The sequence below is a fragment of the Sinocyclocheilus anshuiensis genome, unplaced genomic scaffold, assembly GCF_001515605.1.
Source record: "Sinocyclocheilus anshuiensis isolate Anshui unplaced genomic scaffold, SAMN03320099.WGS_v1.1 scaffold1240, whole genome shotgun sequence".
Classification (NCBI taxonomy): domain Eukaryota; kingdom Metazoa; phylum Chordata; class Actinopteri; order Cypriniformes; family Cyprinidae; genus Sinocyclocheilus; species Sinocyclocheilus anshuiensis.
This window is the reverse complement of record NW_015542555.1, coordinates 868,503-884,196: the sequence shown is the minus strand read 5'-3', so window position 1 is coordinate 884,196 and position 15,694 is coordinate 868,503. Positions and strand designations below refer to the sequence as shown.

Below are 15,694 nucleotides of genomic sequence, written 5' to 3'. Positions count from 1 at the left end.
CCTAATATATATATATATATATATATATATATATATATATATATATATGCCATTTCTTCCAATAAAAATAGATAGATGTCTGAAAATTTGGTTCTACCAATTTACTAATATTCCCTCTGTCTTTCTCTAGTTTTAGCAAGAGATGTTCCTCCACTGCCTCCTCCTGGAAGATGTGCTCCATTCAGGGAAGAGAGGGACCAATAAGAGATCACACACATACACACACACACACACACACACACACACACACACACACACACACACACATGTTGTGTTTCCATGTTTTATGGGGACATTCCATAGGCGTAATGGTTTTTATACTGTACAAATTGTATGTGCTATTGCCCTACACCAACCCTACCCCTAAACCTACCCCTTACAGGAAACTTTCTGCAGTTTTACTTTCTCAAAAAAACTAATTCTGTATGATTTATAAGCTTGTTTCCTCATGGGGACCTCAAAAATGTCCCCACAAGGTCAAAATGTACTAGTATTACTATCCTTGTGGGGACATTTGGTCCCCTTAACGTGATAAATACCAGGCACACACATACACACACACACACACACACACACACATTTGCACATGCCATACATTTTTGCCTGCAAACGCACAAATAAATATAACTGGATGACATCCTTATTAGGACAACGATATAATAAGTAAGCAAAGGAAGGAAACTTGGAGTTTGGTTATGAAGTTGGAGGTGTTTGTGTAGGACATAAAAGAAGGAAAAAGTATCAGTGTGTGATTTAGAACATAAAAATACAAATAAATCACTTTTAAATGTAGAAATTACATTTTTACATTTATTTATTACAATCACAAAGTTCCATGTATTGATGCTTAGGTCACTTTCTCAAAACTGTTCACAGAACAGCAGTCTATGTGGGTTAAACTGCGGATCATTTATCACTGCTTTGACGCAAAATGTATTCAATGACTGCATCTTTCAAATTACATGAATCCAGGCAATTTGCACATTTATAATATTTTCAAAACTGTTAAACTCGATTCAAAACCTAGCATTGTACAAACCTGAATAAAGACAGCAGTTTGCTAAATGTGCAGACAGTAGCCTAATACCAAACTGAAATATATTCTAAATCTAAAAATGAAATACTAGAAAAACTATTGGATGTAGTTGATGTAGTCTTTCAGTTTTATTACCATCTGTACAGAAAGGGACACCTTAGTAATAATTTTGTAACGTAAACATGACCATGCAACATACACTGCAGTGAATTCTAACTGTAGAGAGTGTCATTTGCGTTTTGTAAGGAAATTTAACAAAATAAAGCATTGTATAATGCCACCTCTTATTAGTGTTTTTTTTTAGGTCATTCATTGTTTTACAAGTGACAGAGTTGTTGGGTGACTAGCTTTGCTAGTGTTATGGAAGAACGAGCTGATTTGAGACCTGCATGAAGTGTTTTGTTAGTTTTAGGCCTAGTACAGCCTATATTTTGAATGCGCAATTAACTGCTGTGCCAAGATGGAAATCGGTTGAGTTTTGAAATAGTGATCTAACTATTGAGAAATGTGTCCTAGGTCAGTGGTTCCCAACCTTTTTTTCACGAGACCCCTATATTAACACTGACAATTTTTAATGAGTTGACAAAAGTATGTCCTGTTTTATTTCGCCGTCTTCAATGTACTGCACATATGCAATGAGGACTGCTTCATCTGCCACAGTAGACGTTTCGTCAAGTTGGATAGAAAATGGGTGCATCTTTAACTTTTCAACCAACGTGTTCTCAACATCATTCGCCATTCTGTCGATTCTGTCTTTTATTGTATTATTGGACAGAGGTACAGTTTTTAGTTTCGAAGCCACCTGTGCCCCGCACATTATTTCTGCCATTTTCACACACATGCAGGTTTGAGGAGTTTCCCCGATGGTGTGTGGCTTTTTTGATTGGGCAATTAGGAAAGCGCACTCAAAGGATGCAACGGTCGCCTGCCTATTTTCATTTGCAGCTCTAGTCAAAGCATCTCTGATGTTCTGGGGTCTATTTGAAATAACAACTTCTTGTTAAGGGTTCTATTCTCTGGGTTTACCAACCGTCTGTGGGTGTTTGGTGCTCTGATGTCTTCTTAGTTTGCGGGGCTTCATGCTTTCATTCGCTAGTCTCTCACCACAGATTACACACTAAATTCTCACCTTGTCCATTGCTTCAATGAAACCGAACTCAAGATAACTGTCCAAATAAGTCCTTGTTTTCTTTTTAGCGCATTCATTTTTATCTTCTCCCTGGCGCTTTGCCATTTTCTCTTTGCTGCGTCTTTTTTTAAAGTTACGTCTGTACGTTCCCACTCTCGCGATACGCTGCAAAAAATTCTCGACGTTAAGAGAATTTCTTCTCTTTCCATAAATGATTTTTTTTTTTAATATTTAGAATTGAAATATTTATTGTGCTGTTATAAATGAAATATATATATATTATTTATTTATTTTTAAAAACGAGTGCACTTGGCGACCCCTCGAAAATCATTAGCGACCCCCGGGTTGGGAACCACTGTCCTAGGTGATTGTAAACATCTGCAATAGACATTTAAAGCTGTTTGTTTTAATAATATTTTAAAATGTAGCTAAATAAAACAAGGAAACAGTAAATTAATAAATAATTTAGCAGCAAAATTTAGCTGTAAAATGTTTTTTTTTTTTGTCCATGCACTAATTGCTTTTCTTTGTCGTTTTGTCGGGCTATTAAAAACACCTTTTATTTCTCGCTTCCAATGGTAAACAACTGGACGTGAGTTTTCCAGAAGTTTCCTAGCAACCGCAGACGCCGAGGTGTCACTGCGGAAATTTTACTCCAGCTCTCCAGCGATAAAAGTGCAACTGTTGTTATGGACGTATTATCTGAAGCGAAGTCTAAACCGCTTTCCACGCTGTCAGTATTCAGCTTTATACCGCCCAGAAGGACAGAGCCCAAAGAAATGCGATATTTCAACTGCAGCCCCAAGGTAAGAGGCATTGCTCTTTCAAATCCTCCTGCAGTCACTACGTTTATCACTTAAAACTCATGTTTGTTAATCAAAATGCCATATTTAAACGTCATTTATAGTGGAAATAACTTCTTCACGCCTTAAAATGGCTTGAATGTAACTGTACACCCTTACCTCGTTTACCATACGCGGATGACTATGAATATGTAAATTAGTCCCCGCCTCCATTCAATCACATGAGCGGACCTACTCACTCGATTAATAAACACTTCACAAAGACAAGTATCAGAAAGGAAAAATTGAAATCGCATCATATGACCCCTTTAAGATTAATTCAGCCATATATGTTTGAACCAGAAACTGATTTCTAGTAAGTAGAGAAAGAGTGAATTACACATGGTTGCGACAAGTCACATTAAAAGAGTAGTAATGTATTTTGTGTATCGCTGTCTACAACCGACATGTAACGTAATTGATATCATTTGACTTTAATACGTTATTAAACAACTAATCACGTGTTGCTTATGTTACACAAACAGGGTTGCCAGGTTTTCACAAAAAAAAAAAAAAAGCCCAATTTCTACTCAAAATTAGCCCAATCGATCTTTGGTGGGGGTCCGAAAACCGCGGACTTGGCAACGTGTTCCAATAATATGCTAATGATATTAAAAGCCCCACCCCACAACTTGACAGGATTGGTCACATATTTGTAATGGTAAAATTGGGGTTTGTAATGGTAAAATGTTTCAAACCACATTTCTAAGACCGTTTTACTGATATGGTTTGTCTTTAAGCATATTAAAAACACCAGAGAGACATAAACAATGTTAAAAACTTGATTTTCACAACAGGGGGTCTTTAAAAAAAGCAGCAACATGAAATGGATGTCTTGACATAAAATATCAATCCTTGTGGCATTTGCAAACAAATGTTCACTAGGCTATGTATGCACAATAAATACATTGTAGGCCTATTTGTATATTTAGTTAAAATATAGTTTTACAATTTAAGATTTTTTATTTAGTTGTATTTTTCTTTTATAAATGCTACTAATGACATTCATATATATTTTAATGTCTAAACTTCCTTTAGGTACACTGTAGATCAAAATACTTTCTGATATCATTAGACCAAGTACGTTTTGGTACACATTTTCAAAATAACATTTTCTAAATTCAAATTGATCCTTTTGTCTCATACTATAGGCTCCAGAGAGGTCTCTGTATGACTGCTTACATCAGAGCACTGAGGACTATGATAACAAACTCCACCGTGATGACAGAAAACACGCCAAATCCCGGGGCCTGGACATCTTCAGTGAGGTGCGCCTTTTCCCAAAACTCCACAGAGATCCATCCATGTCAGCTCGGCAGTCCATGCATCGTGTGTTGTTCTTTTTTTAACGATGCTTTCTAGAGGAACTAGATCCCAATACATTTAATCTCAACTTCCCATCTTAGGAATCATCTAGACCAGCACCTGTTCTGTCCTCTTCTGTGTATGGCCGGTTTTCACCGCTGCAGTACGACTCGGGGAGGAGCTTTGCTCATGTTGCTCACATTCGTTCTGATTTCTACTGTAAGAATGGGATCACCTGGACCGTGGAGGAAGGCTATGGATCTGTGACACCCGTCTAAATGTGTCTCTTACATCTGGTCACATCTGTCACTGAACATTACAGTCAATGTCAAAACAAATGTCTGATGCTACAAGCAGAGCAGATTGTTACTAACATCTACACAATATAATATGAATTAATCACATGAATGTTTTTATGTTACAGGGTGAATAAAAAACAATCTGTCAACATGCTCATGTCTTAATTCGTGCCTAAAAAAAGAGACTAAAATAAGAAATTATGTGCTGAAATATTAATTTATTAATATTATAAAATAATTGATATTAATTAGTCCTGTAAAACGATTAATCGTGCTTAGTAACACCCAAAATAAAAGTTTTACATAATATACGTGTGTATACTGTGTATATTTATTATGTGCATGTATATATTTAAGAAAAAAATATATTTATATATAAAATATTAATATTTATATATGTATATATTAAAATATATACATGTTTGGGTGTATATATGCACATAATAAATATACACAGTACACACATGTATATTATGTAAACAAAAACTTTTATTTTGTTTGCGATTAATCGTTCGACAGCGCTAATATTAATGAATATTAATACATTAAGTTTTTAAAACTCCAAACAGCCCAAATTCTCATTATTATAAAAGTATATTATTAATAGGACTATAATTATATACAAGAAAACATGTATAAACATAAAGGTATATATGTAAGCAAGAAAGGATATGTATATATATATATATAATTAAAGCATTATCAATGAAGTACATTTTTCCTATGACTTGTTTAATTAATTTTTTTTAATGTGGTTTTAAGACTTTTCATATGAAGCCTATTTAAAATTCATAGACAGAGACTTTGACATTTATATATAAATTTTAATGGATAACAAAATGATAGCATCAAAACATGGCCACCTTCGTTAATTGTCTTTATTTTACAAAATCTCTGCTGCTTTAAATTATGGATTGAGCAACACACAATTACAAGTCTGGGTTACACAGAGCCTCTGAGCCATCCATTACTTATAAAGCAATGCAAATAATCTAGTGTATGTGGTGCAAACAGAATGCTGTAGAGCGCCACTACAGTAGGCCAACGCTATACTGAACTGTACATGTTTTAATCAGGTCAATGACTGACTGGTGTGTGACTGAGGTTCAAGGCATTACATTCCCTTGTGATAAGGATCGTGTCATCTCAGTGTGAACGAAGAAGGTTTTGAGATCCCCTTTGCCCTTCACGTTGATGATCCCTCGACAGGAACACATGTAGCCCAACATCTGCAAGATCCGACTCGTCTCCTCAGTGACCTGTGGAAGGAAGCACACTAGATGTGATCCACTGAAAAACCCATAAATAATTCAGCAGGCATGCAAAGTAAGTAGGTCAGAACAAGGATCGACCTGTATTTTCCCAAGCACCCCTGTGCTATCCATCCTACTGGCTACATTCACCGTGTTCCCCCAGATATCATACTGTGGTTTCTGTGCTCCGATTACTCCTGCAATTACTGGGCCGTGGTTTATTCCTGGTGAGAGAAAAGCCGGAAACATTTGACACATCCTGAATGCTGATAAAGTCTGTACCACAAGGCTATTATGAGACTCTGCCAATCAGGAAAGGCAAACAAAATGTTGCCGGGCGTAAAAGTGCTGACAGGCCCTGCTTACCCACTCGCAGTTTGAAGTCATTAAAGGAATGTTTGTTGATGACGTCAAGCTTCCCCACCAAAGCAAATGCAAACTCCACCATTGTTCCAATGTGCATGTACTGCCGGTCGTGGTCCTTCAGAATATGAACAGGGCACTATCAATGCACACATTTCAGTATTGACTACACCCTGAGACTCTCAAGCAAGAAGCACAAATCAAGCTCTCAGCACCACAGGTAGGTCCTACAATAGGTCTAATGAGAAACTTTACAAGAATTATAATTTAGGACTGAACACAAGAGCTCAAATTTGTACCTGCGCGTACTCTGGTCCAGGGGTCACATTCAGCCCCGTTGCAGCCATGTATGTGCTGCCAATCGTTTTGATCTTCTCCACACCACTGAATTTGGGTTTTGACAGCAACTGTTGAGAACAAAAGCATTAAGAAGAGATGTTAATGTATTTGATCTTGGCAGACAAGGTCTGATGTTGCTTCTGCTGCATAGCAAGTATAGACTTCATACTGCCCATACTACACTCTTTATTGGCATCAGTGGTTTTCTGAAGAACCTTTACAGTTCACCCAAAAATGAAAATTCTGTCATTGATTACTCACCGGCATGTCGTTTCAAACTCGTAGGACCTTCATTCATCTTCAGAACACAAATTAAGATATTTTTGATGAAATCCGAGAGCTTTCTGACCCTCCATAGACAGCAAGGGAACTACCATGTTCAATGTCCAGAAAGGTACCAAGAATATCTACAAAACAGTCCATTTGTCTTCAGTGTTTCAACCGTAATTTTATGAAGCTTCGAGAATACTTTTTGTGTGCAAAAAAACAAAAATAACGACTTTATCGAACAATTTTCCCCCGAGTCACCCTCTGCCTTCATTATGGAGAGTATCACGATGCATGCGCATGCTTTCCTCTCGATGCGCATATACGTTGTTTACTTGCAGCTCAAAGCACGCGCATGCTTCGTGGTACTCTCCAAAATGGCGCTAGGGTGACGTGGAGGAGAAGAATTGTTAAACAAAGTCGTTATTTTAGTTTTTTTGTGCACAAAAATTATTCTCGTAGCTTCATAAAATTACAGTTGAACCACCGATGTCATATGGACCATTTTAGATGTTCTTGGTACCTATCTGGGTCTTGAACATGGTAGGACCTTGCTGTCTATGGAGGGTCAGAAAGCTCTCGAATTTCATCAAAAATATCCTAATTTGTGTTCTGAAGATGAATGAAGGTCTTACAGGTTTGGAACGACTTGAGGGTGAGTAATTAATGACAGAATTTTCAATTTTGGGTGAACTTTCCCTTTAACATCCCTGGAACCTTTCAACTATGCAGAAGGTTCTTTATAGTGGAAAAAAAGTTCTTCAGATCATTACAATGTTCTTCAGAGTATCAAGTCCACAACTGCTGATGGACTGTCCTGTATTAGTATATCTCCTCCCTCAGCCAGTTGTATGCTGTCCGCCATTTTCTCTGTGCTCGAGCAGCTGTAGCGACGACAGTGTTTCGTAAGCAATGCAGGTGTTCTATAGTTGGATGTAAAAGTGAACAAAACAGTCTTAATTTTCTCCCGACAACAGAGCCACTGAGGACACAGTGGATTAGTTTTGTTTTTGATGGTAACGCTCCACCGAATACACAAAAAAACAGAAGAGAGGGGCGGGGTGAGCAGTAGCTCATTATCATTTAAAGAGCCATGCACCGAAACCGGTCACTGTGAACAGAGCTGTTTTTGACAAGGTAAAAAGGGTGTTGATTTACATGACCATTAAGGAATTTTAACCAAAGTATATTGCAGACATTTCATGAAGACCCTAAACAATCATACCAACTTGTGGAAAATGGGAATCCGCTGTCCCCTTTAAGAACTGCTCACTGTGAAAGGTTCTTTGGGGAACCCAAAATGGTTCCTCTATGACACTGCTGGGAAAACGCCCCTTTATAACCTTTATTTTTAAGAGTGTAGGCAAACAGACACACTGTCCCGTACAAGAAATAGACGGGTGGTGCTAGGGGAGATGGAGGGTTTCAGAGGAGCTCTGATAGTGCTGAAAGACCATCCTACAGCGAACACTGAACCAGACTATTTAAATTTTGAGCAAGCAGAATCAGCAGAGGCCAATCAGCTTGTGCCATGTACCAAATGCTGTGATTGCTAGGACTTGCTTGATCAGCTTGCTCTGTCTAGATTTGTTTCTGCAGCCTTTAAAAAGAATCAAAAGAACATGAAAACTAGTATGATTTCATTTTTATAAGTAAAGCTCTGTGGCCGTTGTTTTATCCTTTGTTAGGACCTGCCCCCCTCTTTACTGTTACTATGTCAAGCTTTTAAACTAGAACTTAGCTCTGAAATTAAAGTATTACATAATTGCTCTTATCTCAAAAGCCAGACTTTTGACTAGTCTGATCCACTTTTCTGCTTATTCTAGCCAAGAACCGCCCACCTAAACTGGAAGAGACCGTCTAATCGTCACATAAAGCAGCCAGAGTTCATTTTATTTTTATGTGCCATTTATGTGTGGATTTATCTGAAACTGCTGATACCACAAATAATAATTTTTTCAAAGGCACAAGTTTTCTCTATGCAACTTTTAACATAAAGTGCTATTTTTAGATCATTTATGAAATATTCTGTTTAAAACTATCCAAAGGACCTAAGCAGGCGTACATTGCATAATATCAGTTGCTTATTTGGCTGTATGTCAGTAACATTTTTAAGGCAGGGCTTAGGGGAAGGATCAAGTTATCGCTGATGGCATTTATATCTTCACAAGTACTTTAAGGCCCCGATATACTTGAAACGAAGTTCGTTTTCATTCTTCGTTTGGGAGCAAAAAGAAGTTCAAAAAGGCTGAGAGACGGTATACTGTATTCGAACATTCCGACACCCTCACGCTGCTGGAGGCGGGGTGTAGATTATTTTGTGTTGCGCCGCTCGCACGTATGCCCTAAACACAACAACGATGCAATATATTGGGGCCTTCAGTGTAGCTTTCCACAGCATCTGAAATCAAAATAGGGTCAGTGAGTTTACCTCATCAAAATCTGCTATAATCTCATTAAGGAGCCTGAGACACTCCAATCCCTCCTTATTAACGTCAGATTCTGTGTAAAATTCCTTGAAGTCTGGGATGGAGGCGAACATCACACACACAAGATCATACGACTGATGGTAAAGATCCTGTCAAAAATACAGCATACAAAATACACCTGGTCATAAAGACACAATAGACGCATTTTGACTGGTGTTTTCAGACATTTGGATGCTACTCACCTCATTTTTCCAGTTTCGCCCCAGGAAATGTTCTGCCACATGGGCAGGAAGTACGTTCTCCAAAAGCACCCGGTTCAGGTTCTCCATGGTCTCAATCTCCTCACACTCCTTCTTAAACTTGTTCCTCCACAGGAAGTCTAACCTACAGTAATATTCATTCTGTTACAAGAGGACACAGAGGTAAAGAGATGGTACACATCTGATCACCGTAAGTGGCTTTCAAGATGACAAAGAAAGCAGAATCAAAAGCACAGAAGGACAGTTCATCTTACGGTATATTTTTATGGATTTTTCTTGCATAAATGGCTGCTATCATGAAAAATCTCTTAGTTGTAGCTTTGTGTTCCAGCAGACATTCATCATGAAAAATATTTCTTGAATCAGTGGAAATGGCACCTTGAAAGGCATTAAGTATGCACTGATAGTCTTTCTCACTCAGTCTATATTTGTTTTTGCTTATTTTTGTCTGGTTCATTGCTTTGGAGAAAAATCAGTCCTCGGCTTAGCTATCACCTGATCAACCTGAACACTGCATTACTTATAAATGAATTCACCTAACTGCACATTTCAAATACAGAGTTCATCAGACAGGCCTATTATCTAGGGACAAATAGCCTCTCGCAACAGAATTAAAAGCACACAGTGAAAAAATCAAGTCTGACCCACGGCCGACCTGTAGAGATACTGAAAGGTTTCAATACAGAAAAAATACTGAAAAACATATAATTCTCTCCATATTGTACTGTTAAAAAAGCAATTTCTTATAGTGGTATTTATTAAATGCTTTTTCACAGGAAAGCTTTATGGTATTGTTCAGCCAGAGGCTGATGAGTTTTGATAATAACTGAAGCCATAGAAATTGGGAACATATTTGTGCTGCCACAAAACTTTAAGCTTTATTGTAAAATGACTTCTGAAAAATTCACATTTCAAGGTGAGACGTGACTATTTCTAGATTAGGCTAACGTCTATTATTAAAATGTCATTGCATTAACATTCAGAGATCTTTTACAATTGAATCAACTGAATAACTTTAATTAAAGGAAAGTACTACTTAAGTTAAGATCATTCTGCCAAATACCACACAATAATGATGCACTTACAATGGTAGTGCATTCTAGAGATGAAAAAGTAGAAATGTGATGCTTTTATTTTTGTTCAAAGGCTTTTATTAACTCTTCCATAAAAATGTGTTATGTATGCTGCGTATATAAGTTTAAATAGTCATTTCAGTGGTGAAACTAAAACATGCATCACTGCTGTAATTCCTGTGGGTGGATTTTTCTCTCCAAGTACCTCCAAGATCTCCAAATTAAAGTGATTCTTAAAGGAATAGTTCACCCAAAAATGAAAATGGACTCACCCTCAAGTCATCCAAGATGTAGATGAGTTTGCTTCTTTGTGGGAACACATTTATAGAAATTTAGCATTACATTACTTGCTCACCAATGAATCCTCTGCAGTGAATGGGTGCCGTCAGAATGAAAGTCCAAACAGCTGATAAAAACATCACAATAATCCACAAGTAATCCAAACTCCAGTCCATAAGTTAACGTCTTTTGAAATGAAAAGCTGCATAGTTATAATAAACAAATCACAAATCTGACGGCACCCATTCACTGCAGAGGATCCATTGGTGAACTATTGATGTAATGCTAAATTTTCATTTTGGGGCGCACTATTCCTCTGAATTGTCACATGTGGATCAGTGGATCTCATTACAAATAATTCAGCACAACTCTTTAGATGAACCCCTCAATAACAAAGAGCAAGTATGATAGCAGTGTTAAAGCTGAGGATTTCAGACCGAGAGAGACTCACCTGTCTGGCAAGCACAAGCAAAGTGATGAAGAAAATGAACAACGACACGGAGCCCATGGTTTTCAAATCTTTAAGAACACCTGGCCTGAGGGGGAACAAACAGAAACATAAACTTTAAAAGTCAAGGGGACACAAAAATGACAAAATTATTGTAGGGTCTAGAGTAAGATATGGGCTATACGAACTTCTCGGCAACATTGTGTTCATCTAACCATATTCAGATTCATTATGTCATAGGTATGGTGTATAGGCATAAACTGTCATAATGTTGCATAGGCAGTTGCAGTGGCCAATTTGACCCATTCCTTAATCTTAATCCATTCAGAAATGCTTAATGAAGGTAAGGAATGGAGAAAAACAATAAAAGAAACAAAGAAAGAAAGAATAATACCACATGGGAAAAATTATTAAGAGAGAAATGCAATAGGCTGTTGTTTAAAAATGTTTTTCATCCTACACTGTCAAGCCCTCAGAAAAGACTAATCCAAACGAAGCCAGCCATCTCAGCAGCAGCACCTGTCACTCATAATCCCTGGAGATACTGAGAGACCTACTGGAAAAAATTGCCTCCATACAGTTACCAGATGTATCTATGTGGCGCAATTCTTCCTTCTTTTACTCACTGTGTGTGTGCAATGGAAATATTACAGAATATTACATCTACAAATAAATAAAACTACAGATTTTTTGTGACAACTTTTTGGGGCCACTATATGTGGGAGCATATGGGAGTCCAGTACCGGTCTGGTTGCTTGGTCTTGTAGAGGGCCATGCTGTAATCATCCAGTACAGAGGCGTGGGTCTGAAGAATGATGATATTATAACCCACTACAGCAGCAAGCATAATTATCATCTTCAGCTCATAGTTTATCCTCAGGAACACGGAGCATGAGATCAATCCCAGAATGCAGCTGTAGATGAAATACTGCCGGGGCAGAGACAGCCAGTCAGATTCACATCTGTACTATGAAGCTTGGATTTAAATGCTAAGTATTTAATAACAGAAGCCTGAAATATTACAAAATAGATGTTATTAAGAAATGAAAAAGTCATGTACACCAAGAGTCTTTTTTCCTAACCAATGTACTGTATCATTCTAGGAAAACGCTTGAGGATTCTTTTGTCCACCATCTTGATATCTGTAGAGATCTACAGATATACAGTCATATATAGCTCTCAGTGCATAACTATATTTTCCAGTATATGTTTCAGCTGTGAAATGTCACTACAGAGTCGCCATACATAATCACGCACAGTATAAAGTGACTTATTATATACTGATGCAAGCATGAGACAAATTGGTTTATCTCATGACACTCATAATTCATTTCAAGTCTGTTCTGTCAAAGACAGATACAAATAATTTTTTTGAAACCAACATCTCAACAGAGGATTTACAATATGTTTTCATGTGGGTCTGTAAATAAAAGGTTATTCGGTTCACTCTTTTCTGAGAAGCAAATTACCAAGATTTGTGGGCAAAAGGCATGAGATAATATTTGTTGCAACTTACTGGCAAGTAGAACTTGTTGTTTGAGGAGTCTGTGGTTTGAGCATTTGAACCATCCATACTGTTGTTGGAAATGTTGAGTGGAGGTGATGCTACCATCTTTTCTTGGCCTAAGAAGAACTTAAAACCCAACAGATGGAGAAAACAAAATGTAGAGCATTACAGCAGAAAGACACCATCATTCTTAGCTAAACACATCTGTTACATTTTGTAACAAATATGTTTCATAGTAGTTCACAACACTTTTTTTACACAAGTGCAAAATTCAACATAAATCAATAAGCTGCAAGCAGATGGGAAAAGCAGAGATGACCAATTGCCAACTTTGGCAGAATAGAAGTTTCTGTGGATACAGTTTTTATCCAGTTGGTGCAGGATTTAATTGAAAAGATGCTGAGATGTTTGAAGCATGTTGATCTGTGGTGTTTGTGACTACTTACATTTGTTTATACACAGTGGACAAAAAATGTTTTGACACTTAAGCCACAATTACAAATGCATGACTGTCACTGCAAGACAACAAAATATCAAATTTCTAACAAGCCCAGCTGAACAGTGTAACATTTGATCTTATATGTGTGAAACCAAAAACCCAAGTATTCAGTCACATTCCTCTTCTGTTTCTCTCCCACAGGGACAACCAATCACTTGAGCTCAGGGATAACATCATTAGATCCATACTGGACCAGAGCCCTAGTACTGTGATGCTAACCGCAATGATGAATCCAACCAGACAGCTGACACTAATTCTACTCTGCCCTTTACTGTGAACCACCACAGATTCCACAGCTAAAGCCCTCCAACTGAGCCAAAAACTGGTGACTGATTTATCAGCCAACTGTCTAAATGAATGTGTCATGTAATATATTTTGTAAATACTGATAGGTTTATGTATGCTAGGAATGAAAATTGTGCACCATTTAACAAAGAAGTTAACTGGCCTTTATATCACCTGACTTTATTGCAGTCTTTGACCAAGTTTATCACCTGATCTAAGCTCTCAAAGCTTGGCATGATAAGCGCTGAACTGTACCACCACACATGTATTTTCTTCACATTATTTTGAAGTTAAACAGTGCCTATATCTCACATTAACTACCTGCGAGGTTCCTCAGGGTTTGGTACTTGGTCCCCTCCTATTTTCTATATACACAAAACTGGGACTTCTAACAGAGCTTTAATAGTGTAGTGATATTACCCTTATTTCTAAAGAGTTCCCTGAATTACTGAACCATAAAGCCAGCGGGCTGTTCACGATATTGGCATAACCATAACCAAAGCAAGCACGGAATATTTCTCTTATTGAACATGCTCAATAATAACAAATTATATTTGAATCTAATAAATGTCAGTAATTTTAAAAGCAGTCCAATCTAGCTGATAGACCAGGTATTAAGTAGTAGTGATGCTCACCATGTTGAACACGGCCATGACTAGGATAAGTGCAGTGGTTGCCATGGTGAGCGCAAGTCGTATCCAGGGCTTGTTGGTGATGACTTTAGTGGAGCTGTGGAGCCAGGGCATTGTGCAGGAGGCTACTTTGCCCCATTGCTACGGCAACAAGAGAAAAGTAAAAAAAACAAAAACAAGCTTAACTCCCACCAACGTCATTAGCATATCTGCTTCTATTCCAAATGCTCAAGGTTATGATTGTGCCCCACAAGTCAGAGACACATTATTAAACATAACTTCACAGTGAGTGAACATATAACAAAAAAGCCATCTATATCAACTTGAAAGAGGAAGTCAACATGAAACGTCATTCACAATCCATTTTACTTCCAGAATTTCCATAAAAATGCGATTGACTAAATTAAGGACTTCTTTCCTTCTGAAACATAGCTGGTACAGTTTTCCTCCCCTGTAGAGTCTGACCCTCCTTGGACCCCAAAAGCGATTTCATTTGCTGAAACAACTTTTCCCATTGTTTGTTTTCAATAATTTTTTTTAATAAGATTACAGTTTAGCATAGTAGCTTAGCATACCACTATTTACCGGCAACCCATTTTCAAGGCTTTTGAAAGAGAAGTGAAGGCCAAAAGGGACCAACGTGGCTGTTTTGCACAGAGAAAACAGGAGGTTTTGAAATGACATGAGGGTGGGTAAATAGTGACAGAATTTTCATTTTTGAATAAACTATCAATTCAAGCAAAATTTAAATTGAATGAAAAAAGATCAAACCCCTGCCTGAGTTTCAACATTTTTTAAAATCTGAAATAAGACTTCGTGGCCTTGAAGAAACTGAGATCTGTTTGTAAAACTCACCTTGTACTGATTGCAGTACTAATGTAATGTTTGCAGAGGCCGTGTAACCTTAAAGGTGTCATATGATGTTGCTAAAAAGAACATTATTTGGTGTATTTGGTGTAATGAAATGTTTATGCGGTTTAAGGTTAAAAAAACACATTTTCCACATACTGTACATTATTGGTTCTCCTCTATGCCCCGCCTTTCTGAAACGCGTCGATTTTTACAAAGCTCATCGGTCTGAAAAGCGAGGTGTGCTCTGATTGGCCAGCTATCCAGTGCGTTGTGATTGGCCGAATACCTCAAGCATGTGATGGAAATGTTACGCCCCTTACCATACTGTGATGCCGTGTCCCGATGCGACGAGACAAAAACAATAAAACCCATTACAAACGAGGCATTTGTTGCATCCAGTGGGGACATAATTATGGATTATAATGACTTATACTGTCTTTTTATGCGCTGCGTTGCATTGCCACGAAAAACATAAAAACATGACTGCATTTGTAATCGGAGAAATGACAAACAACAAGCGCTACTCTACACTGCTCAAAACTCGCATTTGAATCATCAGTGGCAAATTCTTTAAATATGAAAACGTACTTACAGACT

General features: G+C 37.6%; 2 protein-coding genes across 3 annotated transcripts in view; one reads left to right on the top strand and one right to left on the bottom strand.

Moving 5' to 3' along the window:
- The first annotated feature begins 2,819 nt into the window (after positions 1-2,819).
- Positions 2,820-4,730, top strand: LOC107694323 (uncharacterized protein C5orf49-like). Its single transcript, XM_016493990.1, has 3 exons — positions 2,820-2,971; positions 4,159-4,275; positions 4,414-4,730. Exons 1-3 carry the CDS (start codon positions 2,855-2,857, stop codon positions 4,588-4,590), a joined length of 411 nt encoding a protein of 136 aa, XP_016349476.1. The 5' UTR covers positions 2,820-2,854; the 3' UTR covers positions 4,591-4,730.
- Positions 4,731-5,473: 743 nt separating this feature from the next.
- The window catches only part of LOC107694336 (adenylate cyclase type 2-like), an 84,567-nt gene continuing 74,346 nt past the window's right edge, over positions 5,474-15,694 (bottom strand). For both annotated transcript variants that reach the window (XM_016494013.1, XM_016494012.1), the window contains 10 exons: positions 14,249-14,386; positions 12,839-12,955; positions 12,066-12,250; positions 11,326-11,410; positions 9,505-9,663; positions 9,265-9,411; positions 6,527-6,634; positions 6,231-6,345; positions 5,964-6,088; positions 5,474-5,870 (listed from right to left, as the gene is read on the bottom strand). In XM_016494013.1, coding sequence (XP_016349499.1) covers positions 5,718-5,870; positions 5,964-6,088; positions 6,231-6,345; positions 6,527-6,634; positions 9,265-9,411; positions 9,505-9,663; positions 11,326-11,410; positions 12,066-12,250; positions 12,839-12,955; positions 14,249-14,386 — 1,332 coding nt within the window. In that variant the 3' untranslated portion in view covers positions 5,474-5,717. The remainder of the gene's footprint in view (positions 5,871-5,963; positions 6,089-6,230; positions 6,346-6,526; positions 6,635-9,264; positions 9,412-9,504; positions 9,664-11,325; positions 11,411-12,065; positions 12,251-12,838; positions 12,956-14,248; positions 14,387-15,694) is intronic.

Excerpts from the sequence above, each read along its gene's own strand:
- LOC107694323 (XM_016493990.1), top strand. The coding sequence starts at position 2,855 with ATGGACGTATTATCTGAAGCGAAGTCTAAACCGCTTTCCACGCTGTCA. Across the intron at positions 2,972-4,158 it reads ATTTCAACTGCAGCCCCAAG|GCTCCAGAGAGGTCTCTGTA; the intron begins GTAAGAGGCATT and ends CTCATACTATAG. Across the intron at positions 4,276-4,413 it reads GCCTGGACATCTTCAGTGAG|GAATCATCTAGACCAGCACC; the intron begins GTGCGCCTTTTC and ends TTCCCATCTTAG.